The 16527-nt window shown below is 35.2% G+C and overlaps 1 protein-coding gene across 18 annotated transcripts in view; it reads right to left on the minus strand.

Moving 5' to 3' along the window:
* LOC105475378 (membrane associated guanylate kinase, WW and PDZ domain containing 2) overlaps nt 1–16527 on the minus strand; it is a 1478421-nt gene that overhangs the window by 819999 nt on the left and 641895 nt on the right. For 3 of the 18 annotated variants that reach the window (XM_071093997.1, XM_071093994.1, XM_071093996.1), the window contains one exon: nt 11335–11386. The exons of the other annotated variants lie outside the window; for them this stretch is intronic. In XM_071093997.1, coding sequence (XP_070950098.1) covers nt 11335–11386 — 52 coding nt within the window. The remainder of the gene's footprint in view (nt 1–11334; nt 11387–16527) is intronic. 18 annotated transcript variants of the gene reach the window in all.

Consider the following 16527-nt stretch of genomic DNA (forward strand, 5'->3'; position numbering starts at 1 on the left):
ACAATGACAATATAAGGGTAGGTATACACTACTAAAAAGTTTTCCCCCTCCTACTGTCTGTTTTTTAACAAGACAGCATGCCTGAAGTATTCAGTGAACAAGAACAAAAGCTATTAAAATCACAGATCTTATGTGGAGGAATACAAATGCTAAGTTTTCTTGTAACTTTGTAAGTCAAATAAGTTATGAGTATACAATGCAAGCCACTAGAAAGTTAGAAGTTCTTGGATAGTATCTGAATTATTTTCCAAATGGAGTTATTTCCAACTACAATAAACTATGGGCATTACTCAAGTCAATATAAAATATTTTTACTGTTTGAATAACTTATTGAAGAGCCATGAACAGCATATATAATATTAGAGCAACCACCATTCCTGTTTTGAGGACTGTGGAGAGCACGATCATTTCACAAAATGTGGCTCATTAGTTAGAATTTTTAGTTCATTTTAAGACTTAAATTGTAAGGTAATTTTTTTTTTTTTTTTTTTTTTGAGACAGAGTCTCACGCTGTTGCCCAGGCTGGAGTGCAGTGGCGCGATCTCGGCTCACTGCAAGCTCCGCCTCCCGGGTTCCCGCCATTCTCCTGCCTCAGCCTCCTGAGTAGCTGGGACTACAGGCGCCCGCCACCGCGCCCGGCTAATTTTTTTTTTTTTTGTATTTTTAGTAGAGACGGGGTTTCACTGTGGTCTCGATCTCCTGACCTTGTGATCCGCCCGCCTCGGCCTCCCAAAGTGCTGGGATTACAGGCTTGAGCCACCGCGCCCGGCCCTATTGTAAGGTAATTTTAAAAGGTTGCTGTCAACTTAAAGGATCTTATTTTAAATAGATAAGTTCGTAGTAGGTAGATCGCTACCTTATCTTTGCAGAGTGGAACTGGTGTCCCATGTGAAGGATGATTTGACCGAGATTAAAAGCTGTGGGTTGATAGTCTCAAAAAATCAGCTTGAAATACGACACTGTCTATTTCAGCAGCCAGTTAAATAAATTATTTTTAGGTGATAAAGAAGTAGCATGGTGAACGACAAGGTTAGGTAGAAGGATAAGAGCTGTCAGGTATCAAGAGAAAAAGAAATATTTGTTGCTTCTAAAAGGTAAAACTTCAGCATATGCTAAGAAAATGCGAAAAATTTTCTAGTGGCAAATTAGCAGTCAAGTCCAATTGGTGCTTTTTCCAAATATTCATTGATGTTATCTAATAATTACCTAGAGTTACTGGTATTATCTTCTCATTATCTTCTCTTGGATTTCACATCACACACACACACACACACACGCACACACACACACACACACACACAAAATGCATTGTCAATGCTGCTTTAATATGTAAAGACTAAGTTCCTATTGAAATTTCTCAGATTAGTCTTTTTGTTTTCCAGTGATTATGTTAGCTGAAAGGAAGAAATTCAAAAATGTTATGTCCAATAAGGTTTAGGCATTCAGTTATTGATAAACACATTTAAATAAAAACAAATGTAAGGTGTCTGCTGAATGTTACATATCTCTTAATAATGACTGTGTAAATAAATATAAAATAATACAAACAAATTAACTTAATTCAATACACAAGGTATAATCAAGGAGAAGATAAAAGTGATGGAGATTCATATGTGTTTATAGTAGAAGGATTTATAATCCTCTGTGTATATACCCAGTAATGGGATTGCTGGGTTAAATGGTATTTCCGGTTCTAGATCCTTGAGGAATTGCCACACTGTCTTCCACAATGGTTGAATTAATTTATACTCCCATCAACAGCGTAAAAGGGTTCCCATTTCTCCACCGTCTTACCAGCATCTATTGTTTCCTGACTTTTTAATAAGCGCCATTCTGACTGCTTAGTATCTCATTGTGGTTTTGATTTGCATTTCTCTGATGATCAGAGATGGTGAGCTTTCTTAAATATGTTTGTTGGCTGCATAAATATCTTCTTTTGAGAAGTTTCAGTTCATATCCTTCACATACTTTTTGATGGGGTTTTTTTTTATTGTAAATTTGTTTAAGTTCCTCATAGATGCTGGATATTAGAACTTTGTCAGATGAGTAGATTGCAAACATTTTCTCCCATTCTATATGTTGCCTGTTCACACTGCTGCTAGTTTCTTTTGCTGAACAGAAGCTCTTTTGTTTATTGCAGCACTATTTACAACAACGAAGACTTGGAACCAACCCAAGTGCCCATCAATGATAGACTGGATAAAGAAAACGTGGCACGTATGCACTATGGAATACTATGCAACCATAAAAAGAATGAGATCATGTCCTTTGAAGAGACACAGATGAAACTGAAAGCCATCATTCTTAGCAAACTAACACAGGAACAGAAAACCAAACACCGCATGTTCTCACTCATAAGTGGGAGTTGAATAATGAGAACACACAGACACAGGGAGGGGAACAACATACACCAGGGCCTGTTGGAGGGTGGGGGGCAAGGGGAGGGAGAGCATTAGGACAAACACCTAATGTATGTGGGGCTTAAAACTTAGATGACAGGTTGATAGGTGCAGCAAACCACCATGGCACATCTATGTAACAAATGTGCACATTCTGCATATGTATCCCAAAACTTAAAATTAAAAACAAATAAATAAATACAAAAAAGAAGTTTAGAGGTCAAAAAACATTCCTCCCTTTGGGACGAAACTTAGTTTTAGCTCCCAAATTACAAAATGAACTACCAAAGTTTATGCATTTATTTTAGCATTATGAATATATGTTACTAGTTTGACCTCCTTTACAATTCTAGGGTAAGCTAACCCTAGAGTTTTAATTACAATAATGATTTTTGTAGTACATTTTAATAAAACTGGAGTGTTTCATACATTTCTCAATTATGACATCATTTTAAGGCACTATTTAATGGGCACTTTATTAAATTGAAGGATTACAAAATTAGAGCTCATTTTTAAGAATAAAAAACGAGTTTTCTTAAAAAAAGTGATGGATATTCAACCTAAACCCATTTTCTTCTTTCACTCTTTGACTAAGATTCAATCTTATGTGTGAAAGTGAAAGTTCTCTTCTAACTGGCTAGATCCTCATTTACCTTTTCTGAAAATAATGCATGTAAGCCTGTCAGTCAATATTTACTGAAGGCCAACTATCTTAAGCAATGGTATTGGTCACTGGTCACCTTGATTCTTCTCTACCCAACTTAAAAATTGAGATATCTCCAACCGATTTGAAAATTTATGTCCACACAATAAACTCTGTGCGGATGTTTATAGAAGTTTTATTTATAATAATCCAAAGCTAGAAGTAATCAAGACGCCCCTCAGTAGGTAAATGGATAAACAGAGGTACAGCCATACAATAGAATATTATTCAGTGATTAAAAGAAATAAGCTTTCATGCCATGAAAACATATGGTGAGTTTTAAGAGCATATTAATAGGTTGGGCGCAGTGGCTCACGCCTGTAATCCCAGCACTTTGGGAGGCCAAGGCAGGCAGATCACGAGGTCAGGAGACAGAGACTATCCTGGCTAACACGGTGAAAAAAACCTGTCTCTACTAATAATACAAAAAAGTTAGCCAGGTGTGGTGGCGGGCACCTGTAGTCCCAGCTACTCAGGAGGCTGAGGCAGGAGAATTGCGTGAACCCGGGAGACGGAGCTTGCAGTGAGCCCAGATGGTGCCACTGCACACCAGTCTGGGCGACAGAGTGAGGCTCTGTCTCAAAAAAAAAAAAAAAAAGCATATTAATCAGTAAAAAAAAAAAACAGTGTAACAAAGCTACATACTGTAGGATTCTAATTTTTTGACATTCTAGAAAAGGCAAACTATAAATAGTAAAGCAACCAGTAGTTTCCAGAGTTTGGTGGTAGTGGGGACAGTGATGAATTGGTGAAGCACAGACGAATTTTGGAGTGGTGAAACTATTATGCGTGATGGTGTAATGTTGGATACATGACAATATGCATTTGTCAAATCTCATGGAATTTTACAGCACATAGAATGAATCTTAAATTATGCAAATTAAACAATTGTTTAGGAGGTTAGGAGAGTTCTAGGATGAAATGCAAAATGTGACAAAACATTTAACTGCATTACAAAAAGTACGAAACAGCCTCACTGATGGAGGTGTGGGAAAAGATGATGACCCAACTGACTGAAATTGAGTGGAGTCTGGGACTAAAGGCAAAATAAACTACCGTGATACTACCTAGTTCACAAAAGTATGCAGGTTACACACATACACACATCTCCTGGAAATGAACAATTACATAAATGAATTGCAAATAGTAAAAGCCAGATTTCTCACTGTTGAAATGAGAGGTTACAGACATGCAAGGAGAGGAGGCTAGAATAATTGATGTGGTGATAGGATTAGAGACATCAGTATAAATTCATGTTAGCTTCATATAGATACAGATGGTTACACATTAAAATATTTATAGATGTTTATATATACCTAAGTCATTGTACACACATATATTTTCTTGCTGTCACCTAGAAACAACACTCTATTAGCAAGGAGCCTACCTAGGGCACAGATATTGGGTTCTAATACCATTCTTAATAAAAGGAACCAGGACTCCTTAGGGAAATGTATTTTTTTTTCTAAGATTATTTTTATTTTTTTTGAGACAGGGTCTTACTCTGTCACTAAGGCTGCAGTGCAGTAGCATGATCATAGCTCACTGCAGCCTCAAACTCCTGGACTCAAGTAATCCTCCTGCCTCAGCCTCCTGAATAGCTAGGACTACAGGTGCTAATTTTAATTTCCTTTGTAGAAACAGGGTCTTATATGTTGCCTAGGCTGGTATTGAACTCCTGGACTTAAGCAATCCTCCTGCCTTGGGCTCCTAATGTGCTGGGAATACATGGTGGCTCACCATGGTGCACCCAGCCTCCTTAGGAAACTGTTTAATTCTAGGACTCTAGAAATATATAAAATGAGCACATTTCATATTGTCAGAAAATAAGGAAGTGCTAAACATATAAATTCACACTTACAATTTGAACAACATAAATATTATAATATTGAAATATAACCAAAAGTATAAAATAAATATCCATGTGTTTATGTTGATATAAATAAATGATTGCATAATAAATAAATAGGGGAGAAAAGAACAACTATATACAGAAGGATTCAAAATAAATTATGTCAGTTTATCACCCTCGAGGAGGTGGAGCACAGCTCCCCACCTCTTATTTCATTTTATTTTTTGAGACAGAGTTTCACTCTTTCACCCAGGCTGGAGTGAAGTGGCATGATCTTAGCTCATTGCAACCTCCGCCTCCCAGGTTCAAGTGATTCTCCTGCCTCAGCCTCCCAAGTAGCTTGGACTACAGGCATGTGCCACCATTCCCGGCTAATTTTTGTATTTTTAGTAGAGACAGGGTTTCACCATGTTGGCCAGACTGGTCTGGAACTCCTGACCTCAAGTGATCCACCAACCTCGGCCTCCCAAAGTGCTGGGATTACAGGCATAAGACATCATGCCCGGCCTTCCCCACCTCTTAAATATGAGTTGCATACAGTTGCCTCTTTTTAAAAGGTATAGTATGGGAAAAGGGGTAATGAGAGTCAGTTAACAGTGGAGAAAACTAACAAACTACCTCAGTTGGGTGATCAAGTCAGCATCAATACTGATAAGCCATGTGGATAGTATGTCCCTTGGATCTGATGGAATGAAAATGATGTTTTACCTCTATGGACCTTTCTCCCCCAACACACAATTCTACCCTAACCATGAAATTAAAAAAAAAACAAAAAAACAAAAAAACAAACAAAAAAAACAATCAAAACATCAGTGAGATACCATTTGAGAGACATTCTACAAAATGCCTAACCAGTACTCCTCCAAAGTGCAAAGTCAGCAAAAACCTAAATATATATGATGACTAAATATAATATGGTATCTTGGACAGGATCCTGGAACAGAAAAAGAACATTAAGTAAAAACTAAGGAAATATGAATAAAGTGTGGACTTTAGTTAATATTATTGAATCAATATTGTTTCATTAATTATGACAAATGTACCATATGATATACTTGTGATGTGTGATGTAAATAATAGAAGAAAGTGAGTGGTGTGTAGAAACTCTGTGTACTACCTTCATAAATTTTCTGTAAAACTAAAATTATTCTAAAATAAAAGATTTCTTTTTTAAAAAGTAATTTCACACAGCCAGGTTGTTACAAACATTCCAAAGTAATTTCTAGTAAAATATAAAATTGGTTCTTTTTAAAATAAGAATTGATTTGACCCTTTGAAACAAAAGCATATCAGGTTCAAAAACTGTCCGACTGGAGTAAATTCATTAACTCTGATGTCAACGCAGTAACATTGAACTCAAAGGGCAATTGCATAAATTTAAAACTTTAAAGTTACTAATCTCAACAAAGCATCCTTCATATTTTTGTGTATTTTGTGCAGCTACAAGACTGACGTGGTGTTGTCGATAGCAATTAAACCTGCATATTCACCTTAAAAAAATGTACATTATTTGTATACATTCATATTATCAAAAGCTTCAATTTGAATATAATTTATTTATTTATTTATTTATTTAAGACAGAGTCTCACTCTGTCACCCAGGCTGGAGTGCAGTGGCACGATCTTGGCTCACTGCGAGCTCCACCTCCGGGTTCACGCCATTCTCCTGCCTCAGCCTCCCGAGTAGCTGGGACTACAGGTGCCCACCACCATGCCCGGCTAATTTTTTTGTTTTTTAGTAGAGATGGGGTTTCACTGTGTTAGCCAGGATGGTCTCGATCTCCTGACTTCGTGATCTGCCCACCTCAGCCTCCCAAAGTGCTGGGATTACAGGTGTGAGCCACCGTACCCGGCCTGAATATAAATTTTTATAAGTGTCCATCTAGGTTACAAGATTTTTCTTTTCTGTGAACTTCAAATTTATGTTGTTTATGTACTTTCTGATATTGGTGAGACAAGGTAAAACATATGCATTTTTTGTCTTTGTTTATGAATATCTGGCAACTATTTCTTTTGTTCTTGAAAATTTTGAATTGAAGTTCATGATACAGTAAATCTTTGTGAATCTTTTTCATGGCTCAATCAAAGATTTTTTCATGGCTCAATTAAAGAGCACTGGTAGAATGCAAAATCAGTACATTTATTGTATTCTGTTTCTTTGAATAATTCCATAAACTATTGATTATTCATCAATTTATATTTGTATACTAAATGATTTTAACAACTATATCCCTGACACTTATCAAAAAACCTGCTTCAGATAACTGAGTATAAATATTTCTGGCATCATAGAGTGAAATAAAGCCTAAGTCTCTTGTTTTAAAATTCCAATGAATCTGTACTTTTTACCTAACATACCTGGAGCATGAACCATCATGACCCGAAACTAAATTTTTCACATAGAGCTCACATTCTTTTCTTGATGTTTGAAGATTCAAAAATATATATGCCAAAGCTCATTTTTTTTAGTTCACAAAATTGGTATTTCTTCATAAATTCTGAAGTTTTTTTGAGAAGAATGTATCCAAAGTATTAACTGGGCTATGTCTCTAATGTTGTACGACTCAACTAAAGCTAAAAAAAGCACTTGAGATTTTTCAAATTTTAGATTTATTGATATGTAGTGCTTTTGTCAGAAAGTTCCTTATACCATAGGGAATTGTTTGGTAGCTTGAATTAAAATCTTTACTTTTTGTATAATATTTCTTTGTTTCTTCATAATTTTCTATTAACATTTCCATAATCGAAATAATTTTTCCTTTACAACTTTCATCAAAAAGTTTTTTTTTTTTTTTTTTTTTTGGTGCAAGAATCCAAGCAATTTTACAACAGTTCAAAGTTATAAGCTCAGAACTTAAAAATTATCTAAAAATTTTTATTGGACATTTATTTCTTACATTGGGTAACTAACTTCATTGATCTTTTTTTATGGTTGAAAGAAAACTGTTTATGAAAATTCCTATGTATTTTCTGACAATGTCTCTTAATCATGACCACTTTTTTATCTTTAAGAATTGTTTGTACAACAAACAGCTTTTCCATTTTGCTTTGCTTCAGGAAATGGTTAATTGCCAGTCATGATTCATTATGTAATATATCTTATCCAATCTCTTTTTTCTTTAGTGTTCCTCTTGTAGTACTAGCATCTACATTTCCACTTCATTCTGCATCCATTCTATAATTTTGTTTTAAATTTTAAAATTTGTTCATATTCGCTTTTAAACTAGAAACAATTTAATTGTATTCTGGTTAAAATAATATGTATTTTAGTTTTCCTGTGATTTTCAGTTATCACTAAAATCAGGACTGTCTGCATACAATATTCAAATAAACACATTACAATGGAAAAAAATGGGAGTGAGGGGCAGCTTGGAACTTGGAGTGTGATTCAAGAATGCTAAGCAGAGAAAGAATTGCCTTCTACTGAGGCAGAAAAGCTCAGAAAAGGGATAAAGAGTTAAGGGAATCCCTGGATTCCTAAGCAAAAACGGGCCAATTGGCAATCTAGCCAGCCTTGGGCCATGGAAATAAGAGTCACACTTCCTCCTGAGACTTGAATATTATGTACACAGCAAAGGCTCTTGATATATGGGATGAAGGATTCACCCACTTTTCATTGATTTTGGGGAAGAGTATGACAGTCTTTAGATAAAGGGGGACTAAGATAGGACAAATACTCTTCTTCTTTTTATTAGCATAATTTATGATATAACATTTGGTTGGAAGTAGAAACTTGCATTTCTTATTAACATTTTTCCCCCAAATTCAGAGCAAGGACATAAGTTTGGAAGATATCTCATCAACACAAGCAACAACTGTGATATGAAGCCCATACATTATCAGCCACACCATAGTTTCATTAGTAGATTCATGCCCTGTTAGGCCCCATCCAATGGCTCATGTTTTTCCACTCTTCAAAACTCCTCCTTCCAAGAATAGGTTAGATTTCCACATACTATTGGTCCCTCTGAATATGAAATGTCTTACATGTTTACAATTTTCATCCAAAAGATTTTCTTCTTTGAGCAAGAATCCAAGCAATTTTACAGCAGTTCAGTTATCAGCTCAGAACTTCAAAATTACCTTTTTTTTTGTTTTTTTTTTTTGAGACGAAGTCTCTCTCTGTCACCCAGGCTGGGGTGCAGTGGCACAATCTCAGCTCACTGCAGCTCAAGCAATCTTCCCACCTTGTCCTCCCAAAGTGCTTGGATTACAGGTGTAAGCACCCAGCCAAAAATTATTTTAAAATGTTTATTAGAGGTTTAATTCTTACATCAGGCAACTAACTTCATTGATCTTGATTTTTCAGAACGATGTAACAGTTACTGATTTGCCCCATTTAACTTCTGTACTTTCTACTTCTCCCAGCCTCCACTGTTTCAATTAGTATGTTTTAAAACACACACTTCTTTTATAAATAAAGTTCCATATCTTTTTTCTTCTGAAAAGTTATATAGTGAATTTACATTTCATGCCTTCATTGTACAGCAAGATAAATTGTTTTAATTCATAGAATGAGGTCAAGAGAGTCAAATACTTTAAAAACTCTCTCAAAAGAGAGTTATAATTTTCCTGCGAAACTTATGTATACTGGTGGTTATTTTCACAACTGAACTTTAAAAGGAAAGGTCCATTTGGCTGCATTTGAGTTGGTGACATTTTTAGGCTGTCATTACCTGCAGAAGGAGCGAATCACTGTGTCAATATGAATGAGTAGTAAGTGACCTTTTAAAATGTTTTTCAGAATAACGGTTTCTTTCTTTCTCTTACTATTTTTTAAAATAAAATATATCTGAATTAGAAACATGATGAACCCTAACTAAAGTTGCTCAAAGTATTCACTGAAGAAAAAAAAAGCCAATTATTTTCTCTTAAATATTCCTTATGGATAGAAATTCTAAGACTTGGTAGTTAAAATGTAAATTATATTTCTGGGTTTTTGACTATTAAGAAAGGAAAATAATATCAATTATTTTCATTTTGTATTCAACTAGTATTCATTGAATACTTGACATGTCTACCATGCAGTTTTTAAAGTAGGGTTGGAAATACACAAATACATAAAACCCAATCCTCATTTCCAAGAAAATTTTATGTTATTGGAGGTGACAAAATGCATGACAATAATTCAGTACATAGTAATTGTAAGGATGGGTGGAAATAAAATAGTTCAGGGGGCCATCTTTCATTTGTCCCAGCAGATAAACTATGCCATTCTTCACGCTACTCTGTTTTCCTGAAAATCTGACCCATATGAAGGCCAGTTATAAGCTTTGGCTTCTGTTGAGTTTGACCATCGGGGAGGACCTGATGCCAGGGGGAACTAGAAGAGTAAAGTTGGAGTACTTAGCAGGTATTTAGTCTCCTAACTCGCTGCCTTTGATGGCAAAGTGGGCTTGGGTGTGTCCCTGAACTGAAAGGCTCAATGCCTGACCAGGTGTCTCCTCACACAGCCCTCTGTTCATATCCTCCTAACTTAACTCTTCCATTGTTCTCTCAAGCCTAGGGATGGTAACTGGTGACTTCAGAAGCAAGGCTGAAGCACCCCAGGGTTCTGTAATATCCTTTGTTGTTGTACTATACCCTGCTTAATATACAAATGGGAGAGTGCTACCTGCTTCCTATCGAGTCTGAAATGGAAGTTTTTGAGAACAAAGTGATCACTTCTAGCTGTTAGGAACAAATTTGTTATGTTTGATTATGTAGTATATAATGGTTAGAATAGAAAACTGAAAGTTTTTTCTATACTCCATAGCCAGAAATCCTTTCACTACTGTGAAAGGCAATATTATGCCCCCTATATTTTAAAATTCAGTTTTTGGAGATGGAGTCTCACTCTTTTGCCCAAGCTAGAGCTCAGTGATGTAATCATAGCTCATTGTAGCCTTGAACTCTTGTGTATCCCTTATTTTAAACAAAAATTTGAATATTAAATTTACAGTTCTCTGGACAATATGGGCATGGCTTCAACTCCATTTTTATCAGAGCTTAAAAAACCTGAGATGTATTTTATTTACTGCAAAATTTACCCTTTTAAAGTGTACAGCTCAGTGATTTTTAATATATTTCACAAGTTTGGGCTACCATAACCACTATCCAATTTCAGAACATTTTCATCCCGCAAAAAGAAACCCTGCACTTCGTAGCCTTCTCTCTCCAATCCCACATTCTCCTTAGTTCTATGCAACTACTAACCAATTTCTGCCTCTATAGAGCTACCTTTTCTTTAAATTTTCTATAACTGAAATCATATGATATGTGGCTTCTTTTGCTTAGTGAAATGTTTTCAAGTTCATCCACGTTGTAGCATGTATCAGTTTTTCATTCCTTTTTATTGCCAAATAATATTTCATTGTATACATATATCATACTGTATTTACCATCAGTTGATGCATCTGGGTTTCTTCCACTGTTTGTCCATTTTGAGTTATTCTGCAAATGAACATATGTATAAAAGCTTTATGTATAATGTTTTCATTTCTCTTAGATATTGATATAGTTTGGGTATTCGTCCCCACCCAAATTGCATATTGAAAAGTAATCCCCAACGTTGGAAGTAGGTCCTGGTGGGAGGTGTTTGGGTCATAGGGTGGATCCCTTATGGTTTGGTGCTGTCCTTGCAATAATGAATGAGTACTCATGAGATCTGATTGTGTAAAAGTGTGTAGCACCTCCCCTCTCCTTGCTATTGCTTTCATAGTTTGAGATGCCTGCTCCCCTTCACCTTCTGCCACACTTGAAAGCTCCCTGAGGCCTCCTCAGAAGCTAAGCAGATGCCAGCACCATGCTTGTACAGCCTGCAGACTGTGAGCCAATGAAACCTCTTTTATTAGAAATCACCCAATCACAGGTATTTCTTTATAGCAATGCAGGAGCAATCTAATACAGGTATATACCCAGAAGTGAAATTGCTAGGTCATATAGTAACTCTATGTTTAACTTTTTGAAGGACTGCCAGATTGTTTTCCCAAATGGCTGTGCCATTTACCTTCCCACCAGCAATGTACAAAGTTTCCAATTTCTACAAATCCTCTGAACATTTATTATTGTCTGTCTTTTTTATTATAGCCATCCTAGTGGGTGTTAAGTGGTGTCTTATGGTTTCTTTCATTCTTTGAAATTTATGAATAAAAAGTAATTACATAGTTCTATAAGAGCAGTTAATCAGCAACAGATGTAGCATGTAATATGTGAATATGATTTGGTTTAAGCAGCCTGCAAGAACAGAAGATGGAAATAAATTTGATCCCATATATCCAAGATCTTGATTAAAAAGGAAAATATTATTCTCCCATAGTCAGAGAAGCTAGGAATGCTTCCCTGAGGAAGTGAATCTCCTACCTGTGAGAAGCAGATGAGGTTGCTTAGGGTGCCCCAAAACCATAAATGTGTAACAAAGCGATCATGAACAAAACTGACAGGGTTTGCCGTTTCATTCCTCACTCCCAGGAGGGAGATGTTAGCATAGGCCAGAAAGGATGGAGGGATAAATGTGGCAGGAGGAAAATGTGAAACCATCATCTTAATATATGTATGGTTCCATTTTATTGATGGAAATAATTTCCTATGACCAGAAGACAAACGTTGGTCTGAGCCATACGAGGAAAGCATAGTTATGTTTTCTCTCTTTCTTAGAGAGAGTTATGTTGGCCATGGGTCAGCTTGCTGATCCTCTATTCTGCTGTATAATAGACTCCCTGCTGCAATCCGACGGCACCCACAGATCTTTATTTTCTCATTACCTTGGCTTTGTTGTTTTCTAATAAGAAATGATCGCAACATGGCAAAAGAAACAGTAATGGGTATTCACACGGAATTTTCTTTCTTTGTGCAGTCACCATATCAGCAGAAGTCAGCATATTTTTAATAGACGTGTTGGTAACTAACTACTATAACATCACAACGATACAATACTTAGAAGCAGGATAAATTTCCAGCATGATGCAAGTGAATTCCATTTTCTCACCTCCACCTTTCTTACAAAACTGAAGCACATGGAAGTCAATAAATCGATCTAAAGTCAGGAGATAAGGTAGTTCAAAAGGTTGGACTTGAACTGGGTTTTTAAACTCTTAGTCCAGTGTTTTCCTTGTACAACAGACTGCGTATGCATTATGGCACAGTATCAGATATTTTCAAATATTAATATCAATATTATTTTTCACCTCTATAGCATAACTAACTTAATATTGGTTTCTTAAAATGTGAGTTTTTATTTTTAATTTTTACCTTGAGTGATTGTCAATGCTTATTGATAGTACTGAGTAGTGAAGTTCAGATTAATCAAAATTAAAATAAATAACTTATATAATCATAAGGCTATTTTAATATACATCTTTTCATTTATTAGTGATAGCTTATCTTCTTTTGGAGAAATCATCATTTTTTTTACAACTTACTTATTTCAATTTAAATAAATAAATGAAGAGATTTCTACTAATAAATGTATCAAAGTGATGATTTTGGCATTTTCTAGACTCCTAGTGCCAAAGCACAGATACAGACCTGATGATGTCCACATTATTAGTCCCTTAAATCCTTTACCTTCAGGTATTTAAGGTGCTGAACTCTGTATGCTGATGCCCATAAACTCAGCTTTTCTAGCTTATCACAAGCACTGTAAGTACAAGTGTTTTTTTCTTAGAAATTATACTCAGCTGTTCTTACTTTGTGTTTACATAGGTGTCTAGGTAGTCATTTACTCATTCATGTAATAATAACTAGAATTCTTGTTGTGGTGAATTATAAATTATCATAGACCTTCACATACACAAATTCACTTCATTTTTCAAAATGATTACCTAAGGTGGACATCATTGTTACTTCTGTTTTTTATAGTTGAAGGCCAGATTAATTATGTGATCAGGCTAAACACCAGAGTCGAGATGCGGGACTCAGCCTTGTTAACTCAAAATTCTCTGGAAAAATCTCTCTGCTGTACCCTCAGTCGCCCAAGTGCCAATGAAGCCCATCTTACTAATTCTGTACTTCATGTTTTTGTACATTGTTTCTAGATCAAAAATAGTTTTTTCAAAGAAGTCGTCTTTAACCCTATCCTACTCTAGCTTCTTGCCATGATATATGCACTCAATATTTATTCTTGGTTTGATTAAATCATTTTTCACTTGTTGACATGCTCTTTAGAAATTTTCTTATATTAATTAGATGTATTGCTTTATAGACATAAAGAAATTTTCCATTTTTATTATGGAAGATAGAACCAAAAGAGTTGGTCATTTTGGTGACTACAAGAGCAAGCTTATTTGGAGACAAGTTCTCCATGGTATTCATCAGACAATTAATTTCTTTTAAAAAGGAACTAACCAGTATATAGCATATGTAATATTCTAACAAAAAGCAACACTGAAAGATTTTATTATAAAAATAAAATATTTCTTAAAAGCTTTGGTGGCTGGTTGTAGAGTATTTTAAATGTAAAATGCACACTTAAATCTTATCAATGGATTTAAGTTACAAAGGAAATTCCAACTACAGTTTTAATGGAACTGAATTTTATGATATTAGGAATGCTTAATTTTGTGTTACTACCTCTTTTTTTCCTACTAGAAGCATTACCAAACTACGTTCTTTGAAACCTGCAGTATGTTCTGTTTGAAGCTTTTCACTAGCAAAGTGGCTTTTGGAAACATCACCTAGATGAGAATTCAACATCTCAATAACAGCCATTGAAAAACAACTATTTCAGAGTCCTAGGCTTTTAACTGGGTACTGTAGGTTGTTTGAAGCCTGCACAATCACTTAGGTCTCTTTGACATCGTAGATTGACTCTCCTCATGCATCTTTAATGCATCTACTTTTTTCTGAAAACTGCTCAGAAAGCTTGACCTTTGAGATATAAATGAGTAATATTCTTATAGGAACTTGTTCCAAATAATGGTCTATGCTGGGTCTAGTCGATTAGACTAACACGTCAACCTTTATCTTAAATATCTGCTTAGTCATTGTCTTTGTAGATGTTTTTTTTTTCATGAATGTAAATCCTAAAAGACAGATATAAATCTTGAAAACTTGAACATGGCATGTATTTGAAGGTTGCCACTGGCCTTCATCACAGAATCATCTAATCAGGTTCAGGTTAACTTGGAGGAAGAATGCTGGTGAAATAGAGCAATCGATCATACATATCACTGTTAGACCAACTGGCTTGTCAAATTTATCAATTCATTTATCCTCTTCCATTTTTTTCTCTCCAAAATATTATACCTAAAAATTAATTAAATAAAAGCATTATGTGTGTGTGTGTGTGTGTGTGTGTGTGTGTCAGACTTCTAAATTATGGAAACTATATTAGTGATGTGTACTGTTAGAATAATAAGAAATTCTTATAGCCAAATGTTTCACTGTCTATATCTGTAGGTACAAATATATTTTTGATACTGTTGATGAGCACCTCAAATATACATTGAATATTGAATATTTTTCTTTTTTGGATATTAGTCCAGAAAGGCTGCAATTAAAATAATAGCAGAAAGACACACAGAGTCACAAAACTAACAGAATCAATTAAATAGTTACAGAATACACAGACTGTTAAGGTAAAATGTAATTGTTTCCCTGTTAAGCAAATAAAACTAACTAAATAAGAGTGATTTATATAGGAGAAACAGATTCCAAGATGTGTTATAACACTTAATGTAAACACCATGCGATACTCCAGTATTTAATTATTCCAACTATATTGTTAGCACCTCTCATCTTATGTGCATATGTTTGAAAGTCATCCGGATTTCTTTTTGCACAAAGTTGTGAATGAAAGTAAGGGACGAAAGGGAATAAGATAAAATAGGGAAGAAGAAAGGGGTTTAGTAAGGGTGGAATGGGAGGAAAGAATGGGAAGGAGGAATGAAAAGAGAAGCATAAAAATAAAGAAAGTAAAGGTAGAGACTTACAAATTTATAGGCATATGGGGCATAGGATAATATGATTTCCTGAACCCATGATTTCTCTAAACTTTAAAGTTTGCAAATGATTATCATAAAAAATGTAGAATAGCTGGAGGTACATTTCTAACATGGATTTACTGAAAACATGCTGGTTGGACCCAGCCATTTTAGTGCATTGAACTTAAGTCAAATCATGTTTTCTTTAAAATATTTGTGATGCTAAAAATAGTAACCATGTTTAATAATGTGTATATTTATCAAAATGGTCAAATAATTAAGGACTTAATGCTACATATTAATCAATTTTCACACTGCTATAAAGAACTTCCCTGGCACTGGGTAATTTATAAAAGAAAGAGGTTTAATTGACTCAGTTCTGCATGGCTGGGGAGGCCTCAGGAAACTTAAATCATGACAAAAAGGGAAGCAGGCACCCTCTTCACAAGATGGCAGGAAACAGAAGAACAAAGAAGGAACTTCCAAATACTTCCAAAACCATCAGATCTTGGGAGAACTCACACACTATCAGAAGAACAGCATGGGGGAAACTGCCCCCCGTGGGAATTACAATTCAAGTTGAGATTTGGGTAGGGACACAGAGCCAAACTATAACATGCTATACAACAGTTTATAGTCAACTAAAATCTATGAACCAATTAACTGTTCACT

Source organism: Macaca nemestrina, chromosome 4 (assembly GCF_043159975.1).
Source record: "Macaca nemestrina isolate mMacNem1 chromosome 4, mMacNem.hap1, whole genome shotgun sequence".
Classification (NCBI taxonomy): domain Eukaryota; kingdom Metazoa; phylum Chordata; class Mammalia; order Primates; family Cercopithecidae; genus Macaca; species Macaca nemestrina.